The sequence below is a fragment of the Saccopteryx bilineata genome, chromosome 8, assembly GCF_036850765.1.
Source record: "Saccopteryx bilineata isolate mSacBil1 chromosome 8, mSacBil1_pri_phased_curated, whole genome shotgun sequence".
In the NCBI taxonomy this organism is placed as follows: Eukaryota; Metazoa; Chordata; class Mammalia; order Chiroptera; family Emballonuridae; genus Saccopteryx; species Saccopteryx bilineata.
In genome coordinates this window covers 37338082-37360434 of record NC_089497.1, presented here as the reverse complement: position 1 = coordinate 37360434, position 22353 = coordinate 37338082, and the positions used below count along the sequence as shown (strand labels likewise).

The 22353-nt window shown below is 38.7% G+C and overlaps 1 protein-coding gene across 1 annotated transcript in view; it reads left to right on the top strand.

The window, feature by feature from the left end:
- Positions 1-22353, top strand: part of MYH15 (myosin heavy chain 15) — a 173044-nt gene that overhangs the window by 95292 nt on the left and 55399 nt on the right. The window contains exons 25-29 of the mRNA XM_066241634.1: positions 1272-1417; positions 5080-5170; positions 7133-7522; positions 16184-16310; positions 21197-21315. Of these exons, the coding sequence (XP_066097731.1) occupies positions 1272-1417; positions 5080-5170; positions 7133-7522; positions 16184-16310; positions 21197-21315 (873 nt within the window). The remainder of the gene's footprint in view (positions 1-1271; positions 1418-5079; positions 5171-7132; positions 7523-16183; positions 16311-21196; positions 21316-22353) is intronic.

Genomic DNA, 22353 nt, shown 5'->3' with positions numbered 1-22353 from the left:
GCTGAGTCTCTGTATGGGGGTTTATTGGTCTCACATATTTTCTCTCTCCAGGAATTCACCTACTTTCAGGTTTTTATATACAACTTTCAGAAATTCTCTCTCCTCTTCCCATTTAAATTTCATATTTTTGCTCTTTACAGGAAAGAACTTCAATTACTAAAAATAGCGATATTGTAACTGTTATCTGTCCTGTTAAACTAACCTCAATATCATTGCTGGCAACATTAATTCAGATAAAACTAGAATGTTCTGAGCACTTCGGTGTGGCACCAGAATATGATAAAATGCTGGGGACTGGAGAAGTTACCCCGGGGGGTGAAGAGGTATGCAAATTGTGTCATGTGAGACGTGTTTGAAAGGGGCAGCAGAGTGGGGAGACGCAGGACAGCTGTGAGGACGGTTTGCTTGGTATCGCTCCAGGGGTCAGAGCTCAGACTTCAGGGAAGAACCTGCAGAGAATATCTTGGCTTCTTATGAAGTAGCTCTCCCGAGTAAATGGACTTATCCACCCATGAAATGAGCTGCCATGTGAAGAAGTGAGCCTCCCTTCACTGGATAAGAATCAAACAAGGCCTCACTAGCCATTTATTGTTGGCTCCTTCTTTAGGATAGAATGTGTATTCCTTTATCACCAAAATTTTCTTCCATCACTGTGATTGCTAGATTTTTTTTTTTAGCGCATGAGAGAGACAGAGATAGACAGACAGAAAAGGCAAGAGAGATGAGAAGCTTCAATTCTTCATTGTAGCATATTAGTTCTTCATTGATTGCTTTCTCATACGTGCCTTGACTGGGGGGCTCCAGCCAAGCCAGTGACCTCTTGCTCAGCCAGTGACCTTGGGCTCAAGACAGTGACCTTGGGCTCAAGCCAGCAACCTTTGGGCTCAAGCCAGTGACCTTTGGTTTCATGCCAGCAACCATGGGGTCATGCCTATGATCCAATGCTCAAGTTGGCGACCCCACACTCAAGCTGGATGAGTTTGCACTCAAATCGGTGACCTTGGGATTTCAAACCTGTGTCCTCAGCGTCCCATGTCAGTGCTCTATCCACTGTGCTACTACCTGGTCAGGCTGATTGCTAGAGTCTTTTATTATCCTGTTGACGCATGTGGTATTTATTTGAAAATATCAACATAGCTGGGCATCAATAAACAGAATCTGTGCTTCTATTTTTAAAATAATTTTCTAGAAGGTAAGTAATGAATGAGCACATCCAAGGAAGTATAAACTTTACCTGTTTATTTGGCTAACTAATTATCTCCTTCTGTCAGCTTGAGGGTGCACTTGAGCAGGAGAGAAGAAGGAGAATGAACTGTGAGAGGGAGAAGCACAAGCTGGAGGGCGCGTTAGAGCTGAGCCAGGGGAGCGCTGCAGACCTGGAGAGCAGGCAGCGGCTGCTCGCCCAGAAGCTGAGCAGGTGAGCCACCCCAGGCTTGACGCGGGATTCCGGGAGACCTCATATCGGAAGGAACAGCTTTCTCATATCATTTATCCTCACGACTCCTTGGCTTGATATGTGAAAACCTGAAGGGACAATAACAAGCCTAGAAAATGGAGTTATATTTTTCTGGCCTTTATCATATAGTTGTAAAAAGAGAGTGAATGTATAATCTAGAAAAATATAACTGACAGCGAATCTGACTAGCAGATGTGAATGAAAGGTCAAAAGCATGTGAGATGTGAATTATTGGAACTTGAGGCTACAAGTCGAAAAATAAAATGGCCCACTTTTTTTTCCTTATGATCAGACCAATGGCATAAAATTAAAAATAAGTCAAAATAAATAATTGACCCAAATGTGGGGTCCTATTTAGTCTCTGATTAATTAACAAAATACTTGTTTGCCAGATATACTCATCTATATGGCTACTTCTTTTTGCTATATTAATATTACACCTTAAAATCTAAAGCAAAACATAACACAATCAAAATTAGTGGAACCTCAGTTCACATGAATGAATGCCCAAGGAGCTCAGGGCAAAATGGCCCAGCTGAGCTTCACAACTCTGGGAAATGGATTTTCTCACCTCGTCCCCTTTGTCTTCCTCAGTTTCATAGTCTTTCTTCTAACTCTTAAAGGATTTTCAAGTTGATTTGGAATATATCAAATGAGAGGGGAAACAGTGATGTCCAAGAGTAAGACGAGGCCAGGTTAGAGCTGGGGCATACTGGTCCTTAGGACCCACAGTGATAGAGAAGAGAGTCCGCCAAGCACCTTCCAGCTTCTGGTCTCCCTGTGTGTGGACAGGAGTTTCCACTCTGCATGTCAGTGGTCAGACATGATTAATATTCTGTTAATGAGTTACTGAACTTGATAAGTGTTTGGAAAAGATGAAATAAGTAACCTTGTGAATGTGTTGGAACAGTGAAAGGCAAAATGATGATAGTTTTCTTAGCCTTTAATTTTGAAGATTGTGTTCAAGCTTAGCAGAGTGAAAATGATACTCCATAACCTTGCAGGTCAGAGAGCGCTGGCATTTTAGAAATCCATGTAGGAAGCTGTAACTTTACTGGGAAACCTTTTCAAAAACGAACTATTGTATATATGGAAACAATATATGATAAAGATGGCATTTCAAAATATTGATGACAAGATAGACAACTTAATAAATGGTGTGAGATTATTGTTCATTTTCTGAGATAAAAGTTAATTTTCTACCTTACATTATTCATACACACACAAAATCCAGTTGCATTCAAGAATTAAATGTGAAAATAAAGCTATAAAGCCATTAGAAGATGCAGCATTATTCATGATCACCAAGATATGAAAGCAACCTAAATGTCCACAAATGGATGAATGCATAAAGAAAATACATGCACCCTGACCTGAGGTGGTGAAGTGGATAAACTGTCGACCTGGAACGCTGAGGTCACCAGTTCGAAAGCCTGGGCTTGCTCTGTCAAGGCACATATGGGAGTTGATGCTTCCTGCTCCCCCCTTCTCTCTGTCTCCCCCTTCTCTAAAATGAATAGCGTCTAAAAACAAAAAAGGAAGAACATGTGTATACACATAATGAAATATTGCTCAGCCTTTAAAAAGAAGGAAGTCTTCCCATATGCTACAACATTGGACAGACCTGGAAGACATTAGACTAAGTGAAACAAGCCAGTCACAGAAAGACAAATACAACAGGATTCCACTTATATAAGACATCAAAAATAGTCAAATGCATAGACATGGAGAGTAGAATTGTGGGTCCCAGGGGCAGAATGGAGGGGGAGAAGTGAAGTTGCTATGCAGCGAGTATAAAATTTCAGTTATGCAAGATGATTAAGTTCTCGAGATCTGATGTACGACATTGAGCCTATAGTTAAGAATACTGTGCACTTAAATATTTACGATCTTATGTTAAATGTTCTTTCTGCAATAAAAACAATAAAATTCATTAAAAGGCAATATATAGCAGATAAGTCTTAGGAAATCTTCTTGAATAAGTCACAAAAAGACATAAAAGGAATATCTTTTTTTTTTTTAATAATTTTATTTTTTTAATGGGGCGACATCAATAAATCAGGATACATATATTCAAAGATAACAAGTCCAGGTTATCTTGTCGTTCAATTATGTTGCATACCCATCACCCAAAGTCAGATTGTCCTCTGTCACCTTCTATCTAGTTTTCTTTGTGACCCTCCCCCTCCCCCTTTCCCTCTCCCTTTCCCCCCTCCCCCCGTATCCACCACACTCTTATCAATGTCTCTTAGTTTCACTATAAAAGGAATATCTTGATAAATTTCACTACATTAAATCTGTAAACATTGACGTGGCAAAAGCCAAGAGAAATAAAATTGTAACAAATTATAAGTGGAAGAAATATTTGCAACAGATATAAAAAATAAATATTGAGAATGTTAAAAAATTGTATAATTTAATTACATGAATAACCTAATAGAAAAATGGGTAAAGATATAAGTAGGCAGTTCATTTGGTTTATTGCCCAATTTAAATCCTTGTAGTTAACAAGGTGCTGTCATCTCTAATAAGCAAGGACATTCAAAATAAAACAATGGTATACTAATTTATTCTCTCATATTAGAAAATTTAGAAGTATGCACATATGAAGCATAAATGTAGAGAAATAATGATCTCATGCTGCTATTGAGGGTCTAAAGGCAAGGCTCTATTTTTTTTTTTTTTTTTGTATTTTTCTGAAGCTGGAAACGGGGAGAGACAGTCAGACTCCTGCATGCGCCCGACCGGGATCCACCCGGCACGCCCACCAGGGACGACGCTCTGCCCACCAGGGGGCGATGCTCTGCCCCTCCGGGGCGTCGCTCTCCCGTGACCAGAGCCACTCTAGCGCCTGGGGCAGAGGTCAAGGAGCCATCCCCAGCGCCTGGGCCATCTTTGCTCCAATGGAGCCTTGGCTGCAGGAGGGGAAGAGAGAGACAGAGAGGAAGGAGAGGGGGAGGGGTGGAGAAGCAGATGGACGCTTCTCCTGTGTGCCCTGGCCGGGAATCGAACCCGGATCCCCCGCACACCAGGCCAACACTCTACCGCTGAGCCAACCGGCCAGGGCCAAGGCTCTATATTTTTAAGCACATATCTGTACCTGACCCAGCAATTCTCTGCTCAGTGTCCACTCTATAAAAACACCCACTAGTTCATAATGAGCACATATATAAACAATTTTATTTATAAAAGCAAAATATTGGGAAAACCTAAGTGCTTTTTAGGGAAATGGTAAATAAAACCATCAACGTCTAAATCATAGGCTAGTATATCACAGTTAATTATTAAATGAAGCAATCTATGTGTAGGCCAACATGGAAAAAATCTTCAAAGTACTATTACATTAAAAATAAGTTGTAGAACTATGAATACTGATATATAAACAGAAACATATGTCGATACTTAAAAAATGTTTGGGTGGATTCACAACAAACTGATAATGGTGTTCACCTCTAGGAAAGGAACAGAGATTGGATGGAAGAGCCACAAAGACTTCAGATGTAGATGTAATAGTTGAATGTTTACAATGAGAATGAATTCATGTTATTATTGTAATTCTAAAAAATATTTAAACAAAATGTTTTGATTTTGAACAATTCTATTTGGTACTTTTTTCCAAACAGAAAAGAATTAGAAATGAGTCAGATGAAATCAGAGGTGGAGAACGAGAAAGGCCTGGTGGCTCAGCTTCAGAAGATGGTTAAAGAGCTTCAGGTAGTCATTTATCAGGCTCCTGTGAGTACCTGTATTTAGATAAGTGGGTGATGATTGGTGCTTCAGTGACATATGGTCTGCCAAGGTATTTATACTCTTAGCCAACTACAGACAGTGGTGGAAAACAGCAGTGGTTAAAAGGTAAATGGTAACATTCCACAGATATATAAATTCAGGGAAAATTACTTTTTAAGCTTAAATTTCTTTATGAGGATAATTAAAACAATTTGCTAATTTGTTAAATGTTTGCCGTGAATGCGGCATGGTGCTAAAACCCTGTTTTTCACTTGCTTATCCTCCTGACAACCTTTGAGCTAATGTTACCAAATGCAACAGCACACGTAAGGTGCCCGTGCCTCACCCATGGCAAGCATTCAGTGACAGCAATTTAATTTTTTAATGGTGATTAGTCTTTGTAATTAGAAGGCAGTTATGCTGAAAATTTATTTTGTAGCTACATGTAACCTCAAAACATCTGACATGGACAGCTATTTATAGGTTTTAGACCATGTGATTATTTTATATCATATGACCATATTTACATAAATTACTTATAAATCCCCACTTTTGCATATAGATAGATGTTTTCCCTTTGGAGCTAAATATTTATCTCGGTAATTAACTATTACTCAAAATAATTTTAGAACCTTTTTCTGAGACATTTTGAGCCAAATTTAGAACACCAGTCTCACTGCTACATGGACTCGCTTTCAGACACAATATTAATCTCCAAGGAATTACATATCATATTCGCCAGGCTTTTCTTCAAATGACACTTGACTTTATCCAGAATAAAAAGAAACACCATCAAAATTTAAATTTACTCAAAAGATAGATTTTCTTATCTCGATGATAAAAATAAGTGCTCTAAAGTTTATTTCTGAAGAAATGTTTTAGAAATGTTTGGTCCAGTGATAGCATTGTTTGGGATAAATGTGCTAGATCCCAAGATAACTAGTTGGAAGATGATCACATTTACTTGGATGTGAAACCATAATGTTTTTTATCACCTACTTTGTCATGACTCATCCACAGATCTGATAGCTTATGTCTTTGGTATGATCTAGAAATATGCTACCTTTAAGCCATGATACTCTTGTTTACTGAAAAAGAAAACCTATTCTAAAATAGGCTCTATTTTTCTCCCTACCCTCACCTATGCCTAATTATTTAAGGTGATGTTAATGAACATCAATGGCTTCAATGCAATGATGCTATCAAGATTTGTAGAGCTATTTGTAGAGCTACTAAAAAAAAAAAAACTGGGGCTCTTAGAGTTCTTATCACTGCTTTCCTTTATCTAATAACTCTGCCTCGAATGGTATCAGATTACTACACTCTTTAGTAGTCCCATTCCTCCACCAATTCTAATTTGTTACTTCAAATCTCCTGCTACTTGAAATTGCCAGCAGATTAAGAAACCAAATAACCAAGTTTTCCAAAATTGTGTATAAAATTAAATTGATACTGTTTCTTATGTGTTCTTATGAACTCAGAGAGATTCATTTCAATGATTAGATTTTTGCCCAAGTTTCTAATATTTGAGATTGTCAGGTAAACAAATTCCAGACGAGTGAGGTGTTATATATAGAGCTCATCATGTTATTTTTTATAAGCTATCTTTAATTCTTTTTTCTTGTTATGTGGAAGGTGTTCTCTCTTCCCTTGGAAAGCGCTCTTTACTAAGATTTTTCTTTCATGTATATAACCTAATGGAGTTGCTCATCATCAAGAGCTAGGAGACAGAGGAACTGCAAATTTTAATTCTGGTCTTGCTACTGACTTGGAGCAAATTAGTTCATTTTGGGGTATCCTATCTTCTTTAACTATTTAATGGGAAGCAAAAAGGTTATGTTACTTTTCTTAGCTGTGAGAAATTAAAATATAAATGTAGAGTAAAGCTCGTAAATATAAAATATGCCACAAGGTCTTAGTAAAGGTAAAAATTATTTATTGCTACAGACTCAAAATCAGCATTTGAAAGAGGAACTGGAAGTTGAAAAGACCACTCGAGCTAAGGTGGAGAGGGAGAGAGCTGACCTTGCCCAAGAACTGGAAGACTTGAACGAGAGGCTGGGGGAGGCAGGAGGAGCCAGTTTGGCTCAGCTGGAGAAAACTAGGAAACAGGAAGCAAAAGTACAGAAGCTTCGCCAAGATATGGAAGTGGCCACACTGTATTTTGAGGCCACTTCTGCCTCTTTGAAGAAGAGACATGCGCACAGCCTGACTGAACTCGAGGCCCAGGTAGAAAATCTACAACAGATCAAGCAGAAATTAGAAAAAGACAACAGTGACTTGCAGCTAGAGGTGGATGACCATCGGACCCATCTTGAGCAGATGACCCGAGCTAAGGTAATAAACTTTCTCAAGCCCTTCTTGTGGACTTAGATTATGGAATTTGGTAAAAAAGAAAAAATTAACCAAGTTGATGACTCAAGGTATTTGCTAATGGAGGCTTTAGTTTTCCAGATTGACGCGATCAGGGCTCACCTAAGGGGTCATTGTTAAGGTCGCATGGCCATCACCTGAGTGTAGTCTTACAATGGCTTCTAGCTTTATTGGAATTCCATGTGAACAGTGTGTCTCTCTTGAAGAATGGCTTTATGTTGGGTGGCCTTCATACTTCTAAATTCTGTCTGAATCAGTGGAGACACAAACAGTTCTGCTGAAAGGAGAGAACTGTCCCCCCTCTTGTCTTCTGGTATCTCTTTAACCAGTAAGCTCTAAAAGAAAGTTTTAGGACATCTTCTTTCTTCACTGAGTCTGTTTACTCTATGCATTGCAAGCTCTCATCTCAGGTGACTAGCATCAGATGAGAAGTAGCAACCATTCTACCTTCTGGCAGTTGAGAAGAGGTATGCTTTAGGTCAAGCAAAGCAAAATTTCCTTAGGCTCAAAATTTGTAGTCATCTGGAAAAGAGACAACTGATAGTAAAGCTTGATCTTCATGAACCATGGCCAGAAAAATGTAACATTTATTTAGAGATATTGAATGGTTTCTAAAACATTTAAATGTTTAGCATCAATTCCCTTTAAAGACCACATTGAGTAGAAAGAAACATGATCGTCCTGCTTCCCCTCCCCCACCCTGTTTGCTCTGTTTACTATTCCTGCCACCCTACCCCCAATTACATAGACTATAAACCTAGTGAGGATTTGGGTCCTCTCTCTTGTGTATTCTGTATTTTCTCTCACTCAGCAATGAAAACATATCTCCATGCTCTGCAGGCTTTGATTGCCTTCCTCAGATCAAGTGAGGGCCTAGAAGACCTCACTCTCTCTGTGCTCCCCTGTGCCTCTTGTTTATCCCCAGGAATGCTTCTATTTCTTCACGTTTCCATAGGAAATCATGCAGTCATGTAACTGGTAATAGGTTTGCCATAAATCCATAGTAATTAGGCATGAATTTTATACTTTCCAACTTTCTCTAGAATTTCATTGCTTCTCAGTCCTTTATTCTTAAAAAAATTTTTTTTTAAACAGAAAGAAAATCTTTCCTCAAGTTCTAATTCTGCCTTTTTGAACTCTTCTTTTCAATAAATAAGACCTAACTGATAAGGTCAAAACCATTTAGTAAAACTTCTCTCTTCACCTTATGTTGTACTTTTTTTTTTCACTCATCCATTTCCTTTTTGTCCCAAAGAATAAAATATTCTTCCCCATAAATATTACACTGGGGATCAAAATTTTTGTTGCATCCACAAAAACACTTGTTCTTACCTAATTCAAGTGTGCTGATCCCAAATCTGACATTAGTTTGTAAGCCACAGTTTTTTTGCAATTCAAGATTTTAGGTTTTCATCTTATTGTAAAATTTCCAACATTTGGTTTAATATAATGAAGGAGAATGTCTTCTTGGGCATCATCTTTGTGAAAATATAATAATTTATATAATGCAGTAAATACACTAATATACTAAAAGATATGGTTGCACCAGAATTTGTCTACAATTTTGAAATAGAACATATTAAAACACTTATTTTAATTATAAAATTTGTGCAAAACTTATTTAAATTCTTTTCAGGCAAAAATTTGCATTTGTAGCTCTTGCATTTGTGTACTTGTTGAGGACAATCTCGTTTGATGCTCCAGCAGTAGTCTGCTCATCACTAACAGCTCCAAGATTTTCGGAAAACTTATCAAGGTGACTGTTCAGGAAGTGAATCTTAACACTGATGTTACATCCAATGTCACGGAAAGCCAATAGCATCCTTTGAACCAGAAGTTCATAGTTTTCTGCTTTTTTGTTGCCAAGGAAGTTCTTTGTAACTGCCAAAGAAGACTGCCATGCTGCTTTCTCCTCCTTATTCATCTTCCTGGCAAGTTCTTTGTCACGTATGAGGGTTCAAATTTGAGGTCCATTGAATACAACTGCTTTTCTCGAAAGACAAGGCAGGAAAAGCAAAAATAATATGTTGAAAGCATTCACTTTCTCTATTCAAAGCCTGAAAAAACTGCTTCATTAAGCCAAATTTGATGTGAAGTGGGGGGAAAATGGTCCTGTCTCGATTAACTACAGGTTCATTCACAATATTTTGCATCCCTACTTCCGAGCTTCACGTTTTGGCCACTCCTTCTGTGTCCAGTGTTTCTCTCAAGCTTGGCTGTCACACAAACACAGAAAGCAAGGATACTTCATGACCCCTCTCTGTTGTCCTAGCAGGAAATTTACCATTTTAAGATCCACACAAATGATCCAGTATGCTCCTCATACTTCAGAAAGTTGAGGACAATTTTTATGTCATTCTTACTAAGTCATTCAATTCGGCTGGCTAAACTGCTGAGGGGTTAATGACTGCTTGGCATCAAAAGAAGACCCTTCAGATTCTACAACCATTTCCTCATGCATCTTATCAAAATACACTTGAACACCATGTTCACTTTCTTTGTCCTTAGAAGAAATAAAACTATTGAAAACTGGAACCAGGAGTGTCTCAGAGTGTGGGATAGCTCTTATTGCTGAAGGAATATTAGGATATGTGACCATATGCCATTTTTTTCTTGCCAATGCCCTTTGTATGGATCAGACAGAAATAACAGACACTGCTGTGGTCCTTAAGTTCACGCCAAACCATGGGAATACCAAAAGGCATTCCTTTGCATTTTCCTTTTGTCCACTCACGAAGCATTTCCTCATAATTATGACACACAATATGAGGAGCCCAATTCTTATCTCGATCACCAAGGGGAACTTGAAAATAGGCAATATATCCACGTCACAAATGATGAAATATTGCGCCTTTGACGTTGAAGTGTGTAACAGCCACATGTATAACAAAAGGTGTCAGGACTATTCTTACATTTACGCCTACTGAAGAAGCCATGATTCAATCTTAAAACAAAATAAGATAATAATTTTTTACATTTAAAAACAGCTACAATTATGTAAAAGTGATGTTTGTAAACATTAATTGCCTTGTGGTTATGTTCAATCCAAGAGTCATTGCCCTTTAACTCCAATTTAAAAACCAATGCATGCCATTAACTGTAACAAAAAGAAATTAAAATTGCATAAAAACTAGAGCATGCAGCAAAAAACAGATTTCAGATTTGGAATCAGCAATTCAGAAATATATAGAAACAGTTCTAAAATCTCATGCAACAGAAAATAAAAATATATTGTTCCCCAGTGTTATTAACCCATTAAAAATGTAAAGTACAAGAAGACCTTTCTTTAGGTATGAGTTATTGGATTTTGAAAAGAATTTTGAGACTTTTCTGTCTACATCTGCTTTAATCTGTCTCCTTACCAAAGAGTAGTGTTCTGTTTACCTGTTGCTGTATAACAAATAACCCTCAAACCTTGGAGCTGAACACAACAATTTAGTATTACCTCTCCCAGTTCTGGGGCTTGACAGGCTTGGCTTAAGTGGTGGTTGAGATTAGAATTATCTGATTTTTATTCACTCAGATGTCTGGCTCCTGAGCTGGGATAGCTAGAACAGCTGGGTGCTGGTTGGACATCTCTCTTTCTGTGTGACCTCTTCCACATGGCTAGCTTGGGCTTCCTCATAGCATAGCAGTCACAGGAGACATGGACTTCTTACATGGCAATTCAAGGCACTAAGACCAAGTACATATTCCAAGAGACCAACCAAGGCAGGAGCTGCAAAGATTATTCTGAGGTAGATTTCCAATGCAGTAAGTGACTCTGTGACTCCTATTAGTTACCAGTCACAGGAACAGGAGTCTACACAAGGTTATGAATACCAGAGGGGTGGCTCATTAGAGGGCCATTTTTGGAGATTAGCTTCCAAAGGAAGATATATACCTCATGACTACCTTACTCCTTTAATTCCTTCAATGTCTTTTACTTCCCCCACTTTTCTTAGAAGCATTTCCTTAAAATGTTCTTTCAAAGATGAGTAGTGATTTCTTTTTCTCAAATCAGCATCTCTAAAACCAAAGTTATTGTAAGGGATTTTCCCCACTGAGGAAGAAGGAAGGGCGTAGCCACGAAGTGTGGAATAGCAAAAACTTTATTTATTTAGTAGAGTGCTTGCCGGACGATGTTCTCTGGTCCGTGAGATGGGGGCCAGAGAAGTCGCGTGGGGGGGATCCGCGTGGGGGTAATTTATAGCGTCTGTAGGGTGGTTGGGTTAATATGACATGGCAAATGTCATTGGCTGACAGATGGTCACTCTTTTCCAAAGGATTCCTGGGAAGTTTCTTTTGGTGCACATGGGTGTGGGCGGTTCCAGCCAAAGTTCCTGGGTCTGGTTCCTCACGTGATCTTCCCCCATTGCCAACAAACCTCACAGTTATCATCTCTGGAAGCTGGTGTTTCCTCTGGACATTCCTGCCACTAGCACTCTGGTTCCTCCCATCACTCAGCCTCTAAGCCTGAACTTGGTCACATTTCTCCTCCTCTTGTTCTTTGCTTTCCAGTCAATTATTGCATCAGATCAATTCTGCAACTAGTTTATATTTCCAGTCCATGCCCATGAACATGCAGCACTTTTATTACCTTTTAATGGGACTATTGCAGTGGTTTCCTAAATTATCTTTTTTTTTGCTTCTGGTCTTCTCTTTTCCAATCCATCCAATATAGTAGCCATTAGCTATATTAATACATCTAGACATGGCTTTACTGAATCATCTCCCTGCTTACAAGTGATCTTAGAACTTCTGCTTTCCCCAGACTCAACCTTTTCCATGGAATGCTCAATTTCAACTTTCCATACTCACATTTATCTGTTTGTGAATTTCTATAGCACTTTTGGGGTCCCATACTGCTGTGTTGTAGTCTCTTTACTTTGCATAAATAGAAAGCATCTCCAAGACAGACAGTAGGTCTTATTTTACTCACATTTACTACCTGCTTTGCATAGCCTATGCTGTCAATCACTATCATTAACTTTTACACATGTGAAAATTACACAGAATTTTGGGAATTCTTTGGCTCAAACATGCAGTGATTTGTCCACAGTTACACAGTCATATGTCATACATGGGCCCCAACTCTAAATCCTATGTGTATCTGTGGGTGACCACATTCTGCTGCTGCCTTAAACATTTTATGGTGGGATAAATTGATTCTGTTCACTCTCATAGGGATATATTCATTATGCTAAACTTTTTCTTGTGTTGTTTACTTTCTTTTTCCTGAATTATAATTCCAGAAAAATGCCAATACTCAAAGGTACATTGGAAATGGAAGCATTTTCAAAAACATATTATGCTGACAGAGAGGCCCAAGGAAATTTAGAAGTTATAAGCAATCTCACAATTATTTTGATTATTTTGAATTCTCATTGGTTTCTGCATTTCTGGGAGGCAGCATTTTTATGCATCATTTTAAGAACCAGCTTCAGGATGGATGTGCATTTTTCTATTAACCTCTTCTTTCTTGGTGTCAAAATTAAGTGCCTATCCTTATTCTTAAATGTGAAGTTCTTTTAAAGGTACAACCCTTTGATGGCTCTATTCCTGCACAGGCCACCTTTAGATAAACAATCTCATTATCTTTGAAGATTCTATGTATTAAAGTATTTTTTTTTCTTTTTTGAAGCTGGAAACGGGGAGAGACAGTCAGACAGACTCCCGCATGCGCCCGACCGGGATCCACCCGGCACGCCCACCAGGGGCGACGCTCTGCCCACCAGGGGGCGATGCTCTGCCCCTCCGGGGCGTCACTCTGCCGTGACCAGAGCCACTCTAGCACCTGGGGCAGAGGCCAAGGAGCCATCCCCAGCGCCCGGGCCATCCTTGCTCCAATGGAGCCTTGGCTGCGGGAGGGGAAGAGAGAGACAGAGAGGAAGGAGGGGGGTGGGTGGAGAAGCAAATGGGTGCTTCTCCTATGTGCCCTGGCCAGGAATCAAACCCGGGTCCCCTGCACTCCAGGCCGACGCTCTACCGCTGAGCCAGCTGGCCAGGGCCTGTATTAAAGTATTTTGTAAATTGAAAGCACTATACCAATGGTTAGCAGTGTCCATAGATATTACCATTTGAAGCTATACCTAAGGACCAGTGCCTTTTCTGTCTGCCCAGGAGACTGCCTACTTTGCAGATATATGCACAGCCGAGCTGAGCTCTACCACACAGTGTCTCTTGAAAACAGAGTTCTTTGGCTCTTCTATTTGCCATTTCCACACATCAGTGACTAAGCCATCTTATAGAGATCTGTGTTAATTCACCCTGAGCAAACAAGCGCCTCACATAGCATATTCAGGGCCATAAAGAGAAGTGCCATTTCTCACACCTGGATGTATTCCTCCAGGCCCAGTTAATGGGTCATTTATTATTGGAGACAACATAAAATAAAAATAATTAACACTCATCATATTCAGTTTCCTCTGGGGCTCAGGATTCATGACAATTTGAGCCATCTAAGACATCAATTCCTTTTATTATTACTAATGCATTTAACATATGCTTAGGAATGTAGTATTTGGCTTTTTTTTTTTTTTTGCACCTACACATGCAGCATGCAGTTATCAATTTAAATCCTACTTCCAACACTTACTAGCTGTGTGAATTTGGACAAGGTGTTTTGCCTGTCTAACTCTTTTCTCATTTATAAAACAGAGTCAATCTAAACTCTTAAGAGATATTGTGTGAAAAACAACAAGTGAGCCAACTTTCAGAAATGAGAACAAACATAGTCAACATTCAAAATATAATTATGGAATTTCAGACCATCTAAATACTATTACATTTATCATAAGTATAGCTTTCTTCTGATATCATCAGAGATATGGATAATTGAATGTGCCTGGCATTTAACATCAATGCTCTAATCTTCGTGGTGCTGATGGCATTGTATGAGAAGATGTTGTGGAATAGCTGCCAGGTGTGGTTTCACAACCACCAACAATTCTGGGTGTACTTTGGAGCATCTGTGGGCTAGAACTACATGACCTTTCTCGTTAGCTTCCAAATGGGCATATACCTGACTTGGCTCTTCACTTGATTGCTAATTTGAGGATAATATCCTGACAAAGTTTTAAAAAAAATTGGGGAGTTTATAAGAAGATTTGACTATAACCTCTAAGTAAACTTTAGTGGGTGTGATGGCTATACTCTCACTAAAGTCTGCAATAATTTGAATGTCTCAAACATTTAAGAGCTTTTTTGTGTGTCAGGCATTGTATTGGGCTTTGGAGATATAAGAGGATATAATCTAGTAGTCTTTCATAGGAAGTTTAGATTAGTCACTATGCACTTAAAGAGAACAGTGTAGACTCCAGCTGGAGAGCTCAGGATATTTGCTAATTCAGAAGTTTCCCAGAAGACCAAACCTGGAATCACTTTTGAAATGTTCTTGGATCTTGGCCATTGCTACATCATAAAAATTAGGTTAACACTGAGACTATTAGGTTTACCATCAGAGTCACCATTTTCTCAAATGCCTATGGTGTGATTCCTTCTTTGTCTTATTCTGCCATTTCCATAGCACTCTTTCTTTATAGAGACAAAAGTCTCCTAGGGCAGTTGTATGGATTGATATTTAATTCATTTAAAGAGAAAAACACAAAAATGGCTATGTCATTTTACCAAATAATACAAAGATAATTGTATTAATTAATTAATAATACAAAAATAATTAATTGACCAAATAATACAAAGAATACAAATGAAGGCTAAGTAAAGAGGATGACACCAGTTTATATTTGGCAGCTGTTGGTCCCATGAATATTGGGTTTCAAAGTCATTAGCATCAGTTTCCAGAATATGGAAAGAACCCAGTGATTAGATTGGTTACCCAAACCAGGTGGAAGTGCAAAGGCCTTATCAACAAAGTGTCATATCCTTTTCAACAAGCATGAAAAACCAATTCTGAGAAGATGCAGATTGTGATTGAAGTATTAACCCAATAGAATTATCTTGACCTGCAGCCTTCATGATCAGGAGGGTGCAGATGTTTTGACATTCAAATTTCTATTATTAAGAGACTTCTGCTTACATGTATCTACTTTCTCCCATCCTGCTTGCTTAACCCTTTGGCTATCCTTCCTTCTTCTTTTACCCTTTGCCTCTCCTTCTTTTGCAAGCACCCCCTTGTTTTTCAAGCTCCTAGTATGTGTTTGGCGCTATTGTAGGCACAAGAGGTATATCTGTGATCAAATAGAATCTTGACTCTCATGGCATTTACATTTTAGTGGGAGGGAAAGATGGTTAAATATATAATTTCAGGAAGTGAATCTGTACTTCGTCAGTATTTGACATGTTCTCTTCCAGAAGACCAAAGAACTCTGGAGAGGGTCCAATACCTAGAGAACTGGATTTTTTTTTATTGACACCTATATTCCAAAAAGTTTGGGCTCCTTAAGGTGCCAAACCTTGAGTTTATTGTGCTTGCTTAAATTCAGTGTGGTTTCTCCATGCTGGCTGTGGTCTTCAGGGCAGAAGAGAGCACAAGGGTCTCAGGAACCAGCCCTCCATCTCTACCCTCCTCTCCCCCTTCCACTCTCTTCTCTCCCCTTCTCTCCCCTGGCCTCCCCTCCCTCCTCATGCAGCTAATTCAGCATCAGTTCTCTGAGTCATGTCCAACCCTTCTTTCTCAACCTGTAGGCTAATGCTGAGAAGCTCTGTGCTCTGTATAAGGAGCGCTTAAATGAAGCAAATGTAAAACTAGGTGAAGCGACTCAGTTGGCAAATGACCTGACAGCACAGAAGACAAAGCTACAGAGTGAGAACAGTAAGTAAACATACTGCTTCATTCATGACTGAGCCTCACTCCCAGCAGACTGGTTAGGGGACAGCTGAAATGATGAGCCGACTACTGAGCCTCAGAGGGCATGTGAGATTCCAGGGGATGAATGAGGCCTCTGATACACTCCTGTGTACAGACATGCTCTTGTCTGAGAAAGGATTCCTCTGTGCCCCTTTGGGAGGCCATGCCTAGCTCTCCTCCATGAAAGGGAAAAGCAATATGCAATTGGCTGAAACACTCAAGATCAAAAGATGGTAGGAGCTGTCCAACTACAAGACATGATGTTTTATAAAGTGTACCCATTGAAAGAGGCATTTCTCCCCTCATTTTCAATAATAAACCCGTACTTTTCTTTTTACACTCATTAAAAGCCATAGTCGGTACCATAGCCTACAAGAACCACATGATCGGGCCCCCGTTATCTCTCACATCTCTTCTACTACTTCTCTTTCTCTCATTCTACCTTGGCCACACTGACCTCCTTGCTGTTGCTTTGAACACACCAGGCACATTCCCACCCTAAAGTATTGCTTTAGCTATTTCTTCTATCTGGAGTCTCCTATTCATTCTGCAAGACTTGGAGATGAGTGTTAATCAGATACCTGGGGGAAGTTAGGATATGACTTATTGGGAAGGTGATATTTGAGCACACTTTCTCTGTGTGTGTGTGTGTGTGGGGGGGTTCATAGTATTTAATACCTTAAAGCAAACTACATACAAGACATAATAAATAGGATTATTTTGATTATTTGTCTGTCTCTGCCAGAACATAAGCTTCATGAGTGTGGGGGTCTTTGTTTTGTTCACTGAATATGTCATTCATCAAGGACAATGCCTGCTCCTTGTTGGCACTCCACAAACATTTGATAAATTATGAGTAGAAAAATGTCCCATGGGTTACTCTCTACTATTATCCTCTATTGATAGGTGTGTGTGTGTGTTTGTGTGTGTTTTGTATTTTTTTCAATCTTTTACATTGTGGCAATTGTCAACATAAGAAATGTCCAAACCTGTAGAGAATTTTATGAATATATATGAGCCAAACTGATGACAACTGCTGGGGGAAGCAAAATCTCAATGTATTGGGAAAATGCTCCAGAGAATAGCAGTTTTGCAGCTTATTTTATACATTAGAATAAAGGAGGAGATGTAAGAAAGGTTACATGAAACCCATAGGTGATAAATAGAGAGGTTGGGAGAAACAAAGATTAGATAAAAGGAAAAATAGAGACTTCTTTAACATTGAGGGGTATGGGATAATTAACATTTACAGCATGTAGAGTCCAAGATGTGACTACCCACCTTGACCTGCTTTTCGCTAAGAATTTTTATGTTTAGACTAGTCTGTGTATTTATTATACTTTAGATCTCTGAATTTGTTAGGCCTGCCATGCAGACTCCCCCTGAGCTTGGCAGGTTTAGTATATTTTTTATTCACACAATCTATTTTGGGTTTTCCTTTTTCAATTTGTCATAAGCTTTTTTGTATCTTAGTCACTTATAATGGCTTCTTTTAATCCATGAAGCAGAGGAACTGTGGTTTACTTAACCTTGCCCTGTACCTTGACTTGTTTCTCTGTTATGAACAGCATGTAGCTGGATGTTTGTCTGTAATTAGAGTTGTTTTTAGTAATACATTCCCAGAGAGAAATTTCTAGGTCAATGAAAATAAACAATATGTTCTTGATGTCCAGAGGCACTTACTTTAGAAAGAGAATGAAGACTATTTAGATTGTATAAGTCCTCTTCCAGTGGATAACTCTGATTCTAGATGCTAAATCTAGAGGCAAAGCTAAATTAAAATGAACTGGCAAAACTACAAACCTGGAAATCTGAGGGAAAAGTGTTTCTGGTTCTAGTAGGAACACCGGAAAGGACTCGTCCTATGCTGGCAACAGGCTGTATGACACTTTGGTCTCCTGTGCCAGTTAGGATATAATCTGTGTGTTGACTCCACAGTTTAGAGACAAGGCTGGAGAATCCCTGTATAGCTGGCCCTCAGGGAAGTGTTGTATAAAATTTTTGATAGGCATTGAGTACTTCCCACTAATTATTGCCATTAATTTTCTACTTACTTTTCTGATAAGAAAATTGATGTGTAAGTATAATGAAAGTGGGTCTGAGACGATAATTCTGCTTAGGATGCAGGACCTTTGTCTTCCTGTAATTCTTACCTTTACCTTTGGCGTTTGTGTGAATTAAACGGTCCTCTCTCCTTACTGGGTCTATGTTCTAGATTTGTTTGCTGCTATTTTGCTATTATCATCAAAGTATTTTTTTCCTGCCCTGCTGGCTTATCATACTCTGCTTTTAAAGAACACCAATAGTAAATGTGATCAATTAAGCCACATTAAGTGAGTTCTGGGCCTGTAATATACCGTACATCAGGGGTCCCCAAACTACGGCCCGCGGGCCGCATGCGGCCCCCTGAGGTCATTTATCCGGCCCCCGCTGCACTTCCGGAAGGGGCACCTCTTTCATTGGTGGTCAGTGAGAGGAGCATAGTTCCCACTGAAATACTGGTCAGTTTGTTGATTTAAATTTACTTGTTCTTTATTTTAAATATTGTATTTGTTCCCGTTTTGTTTTTTTACTTTAAAATAAGATATGTGCAGTGTGCATAGGGATTTGTTCATAGTTTTCTTTATAGTCCGGCCCTCCAACGGTCTGAGGGACAGTGAACTGGCCCTCTGTGTAAAAAGTTTGGGGACCCCTGCCGTAAATGATATATTAGTCTCAACCCCCTAATGGAGTGGCCTTTCTTCAGAATCCTTTTAAATATGATGTTTCCACCCAGAGACTCTCAAAGTTTGGTCCACAGATCCCCTTTGAGGGGGCTTTGAGGTTAATGATTTTATTACATTTTGGCCCTGAATATATATATATATCGTCAGCATTCTGTGTGATACAACCAGAAGTATGTATAAACACTTCTATTCCAAACTGAAGTGTGACACGTGATCAAGTTCTGAGCTAAACTAGCAGTTTTTTTAGAAAGTATCACATTTACTTGAAGGAATGATTGACAAACAATGCTAATTCAGACTTAGATATTTGGCCGATATTTCTCAAAAATAAAGTGAAACTGTCACTTCAAGGACATAACTAAGAATATTTTTTGCAATAAAATTGAAGCTTTCAGGCAAAAATTAGATTTTGGGAAATGTATATGACACCATGAACTTCTTGGCTTTCACGTCTTAAAGACTTTTCTGATGAGACCAGTGGTGATATTAAAAACATGATTTTTTAATATTATGAAATGAAACATATCAACATTTGGAAGATCTGCATAATTCAATGAACACATATTTTTTAAATCACCACTGCATGATGTTACAGAATCACATATAGGCAAAAAGATCTACTGACAATTTAACATAGACCAATGAATTTAATGTAACAATAAAAACATTCATTGATATGGTTTATTCCATATTGCAACTAACCCTTAAGAAATTTCTATTTGTTGGGTTTTGATGTAGTAGCAAATAATGGTCACAACTATCTGAAAAGATTATGGAAATACATCTCCCTTTTCCAACTTCGTATCTATAACAGGCTGGGTTTTCTTCATATACTACAACTACAACTAAAACAGTATATTGCAATAGATTGCATTCAGAAGCAGATACGAGATTCTAGCTGTCTTCTATTAAGCGAGAGGTTTTTTTAAAATGTAAAATAATGTCATTTTTTTCCTACTGTTTTTGTTTTGTTTTGGAAAATGCAGTTATTCCCCTAAAAAATGCTGTTTGTGTTAACATGTTAACATAGCATTCAGATTTTGTTTATTTAAATATCAAGTAATACATATTTTAAACTCTGACACACTATTCGTTAATATATATAGACTACACACAAACAAAATCTCTTTGGGGTCCTCAATAATCCTCAATAATTTCTAAGCATATAAAGTGTTCCTGAGACAGAAAAATTTGGAAGTTGCTACTTTCACCTACACAAGTGCTTCCTTATCATGTTGAGAGTTTTATAATTTGTTTGTAATAAGAGGGGTAGGGATTGTAAATATTGGGAGCTTTATTGTTGCACTAATTATACAACAGAAACAACTGCCTTTGCTTAGGACATGCTAGGTTTTAGTGCCATTTATAATAACCAAGGCACTTCTGTCCTAGCATTAATGAAATATGCTAATCAGGGAGTGTAGACTAGAGTGTAAAAGACTTGCTCCTTCTCGTGGTCATGTTCTCTCCTATTTAGCGACTACTTCTAATATTTATTTAGCAACTAGTCTACAAAATACATTCACACTCTTTTAATTTTCATTAATAATCTTTTATTGTTATCCTTATTTTATAAATGAGACAAAGAGGTAAAATTAACCAAAAACTTATATAGTCAGAAATTGGTGGAGTCACACATAATAAACAAGAGGACACAGCATAGAAAAAAGAGTGTGTTCTACAGGGTTAAAAACTGAATTTGAATCTATCTCCACCAATTACTGGCTCTGCATGTGCCTCAATCACATTGAAGTAAGCTTCCCTTTTTCTCCCTTTGCAAAAATGAGTAATATAATACCTACATTATCGAGGCATTATTCGAATTAATCTAGATACTATGCATAAAGTGCCTACTGCTGAAGATTCTCAATAAGTGACAGCCTATATTATCTGTTAATGACTCATATTTACTACTAAAAGTCAGTTCTTTATTAGGACTCTCTTGTGAGACCTGGAAAATATCGTTGCCGTGGTTTTGCTAATAACCGGACTCTCAATCCCTTTCTAAAGATCAGATATATGTGGATAAGATTCATTCTGGTTGCCCTTAAAGTCAACAAGTTAAGTGGGGGAGGCAGTAGAGGAGGAAGACCATGATTAACTTACTTTGTGCCATTTCTGTAGATGAGTTCCTAAGGAGGCTAGAAGAAAAGGAGGCTCTTCTAAGCCGACTTTCCAAGGAGAAGAGCACCTTCATTCGGCAGATTGAAGAACTGAAAGGGCAACTAGAAGAGGAAACCAAAGTAATGTATCTATTATTTCTCACCATAGCTTGACCATATGTTTAAAAAAATAAAATAGTGCTTGTTGGATCCATCTGCATGTCTTTTTCTTTTTCTTTTGTATTTTTCTGAAGTTGGAAACAGAGAGGCAGTCAGACAGACTCCCGCATGCGCCCGACCGGGATCCACCCAGCATGTGCGCCAGGGGGTGATGCTCCGCCTACCTGGGCCGTTGCTCTGTTGCATCCAGAGCCATTCTAGCGCCTGAGGCAGAGGCCATAGAGCCGTCCTCAGCACCCGGGCCAACTTTGCTCTAATGGTGCCTTGGCTTTGGGAGGGGAAGAGAGAGACAGAGAGGAAGGAGAGGGGGAGGGGTGGAGAAGCAGATGGGCGCTTCTCCTGTGTACCCTGGCCGGGAATTGAACCCAGGACTCCTGCACGCCAGACCAACGCTCTACCACTGAGCCAACCGGCCAGGGCCTGCATGTCTTTTTATATCAAAGAAAAGGGGGAAAGTGCTCTAGAAGTTAAGGGAAAAGGATATGTTGGACCTTGTATATTCTGGGAAGGACCCTGATCACTGAGCTATCTTCCTCGGTGATTCAAATTGCATTTCTAGTTTGTCAGATTAAGAGCAAGCAAAGCATGTATTTCCATTTTGCATTATTACTTGCATAGGAAGTCAGCAAGGTTCTTTATGGGTCTTTGATTTTGAATTGAACTAAGAAGTGGAATTAAATAAAAGACCAGAATAAGACAAATATAGCTAACATAGCTCAATATTACTTTGAAATTGTCAACAAATTATAGATATTAGTAATTTCTTCCTAAGAGAATATATAATGTAGCTTGGTAGGTGACCCCAGAGAAAGTGGTTCTTTAAAGTTCATCACTTGTATATAATCTCACTGGAAAAGCATCTACTCTGAGGGGTAAAGGTCATTGGATTCAGAGACTTCTGTTTTTAAATATTTTCTTTTGTTCCCTTCACTCTTCTTATTTTCTATATTATACAGTGTATACATTTTTAAATTAATACCATGGTTTGGACCTCAGACA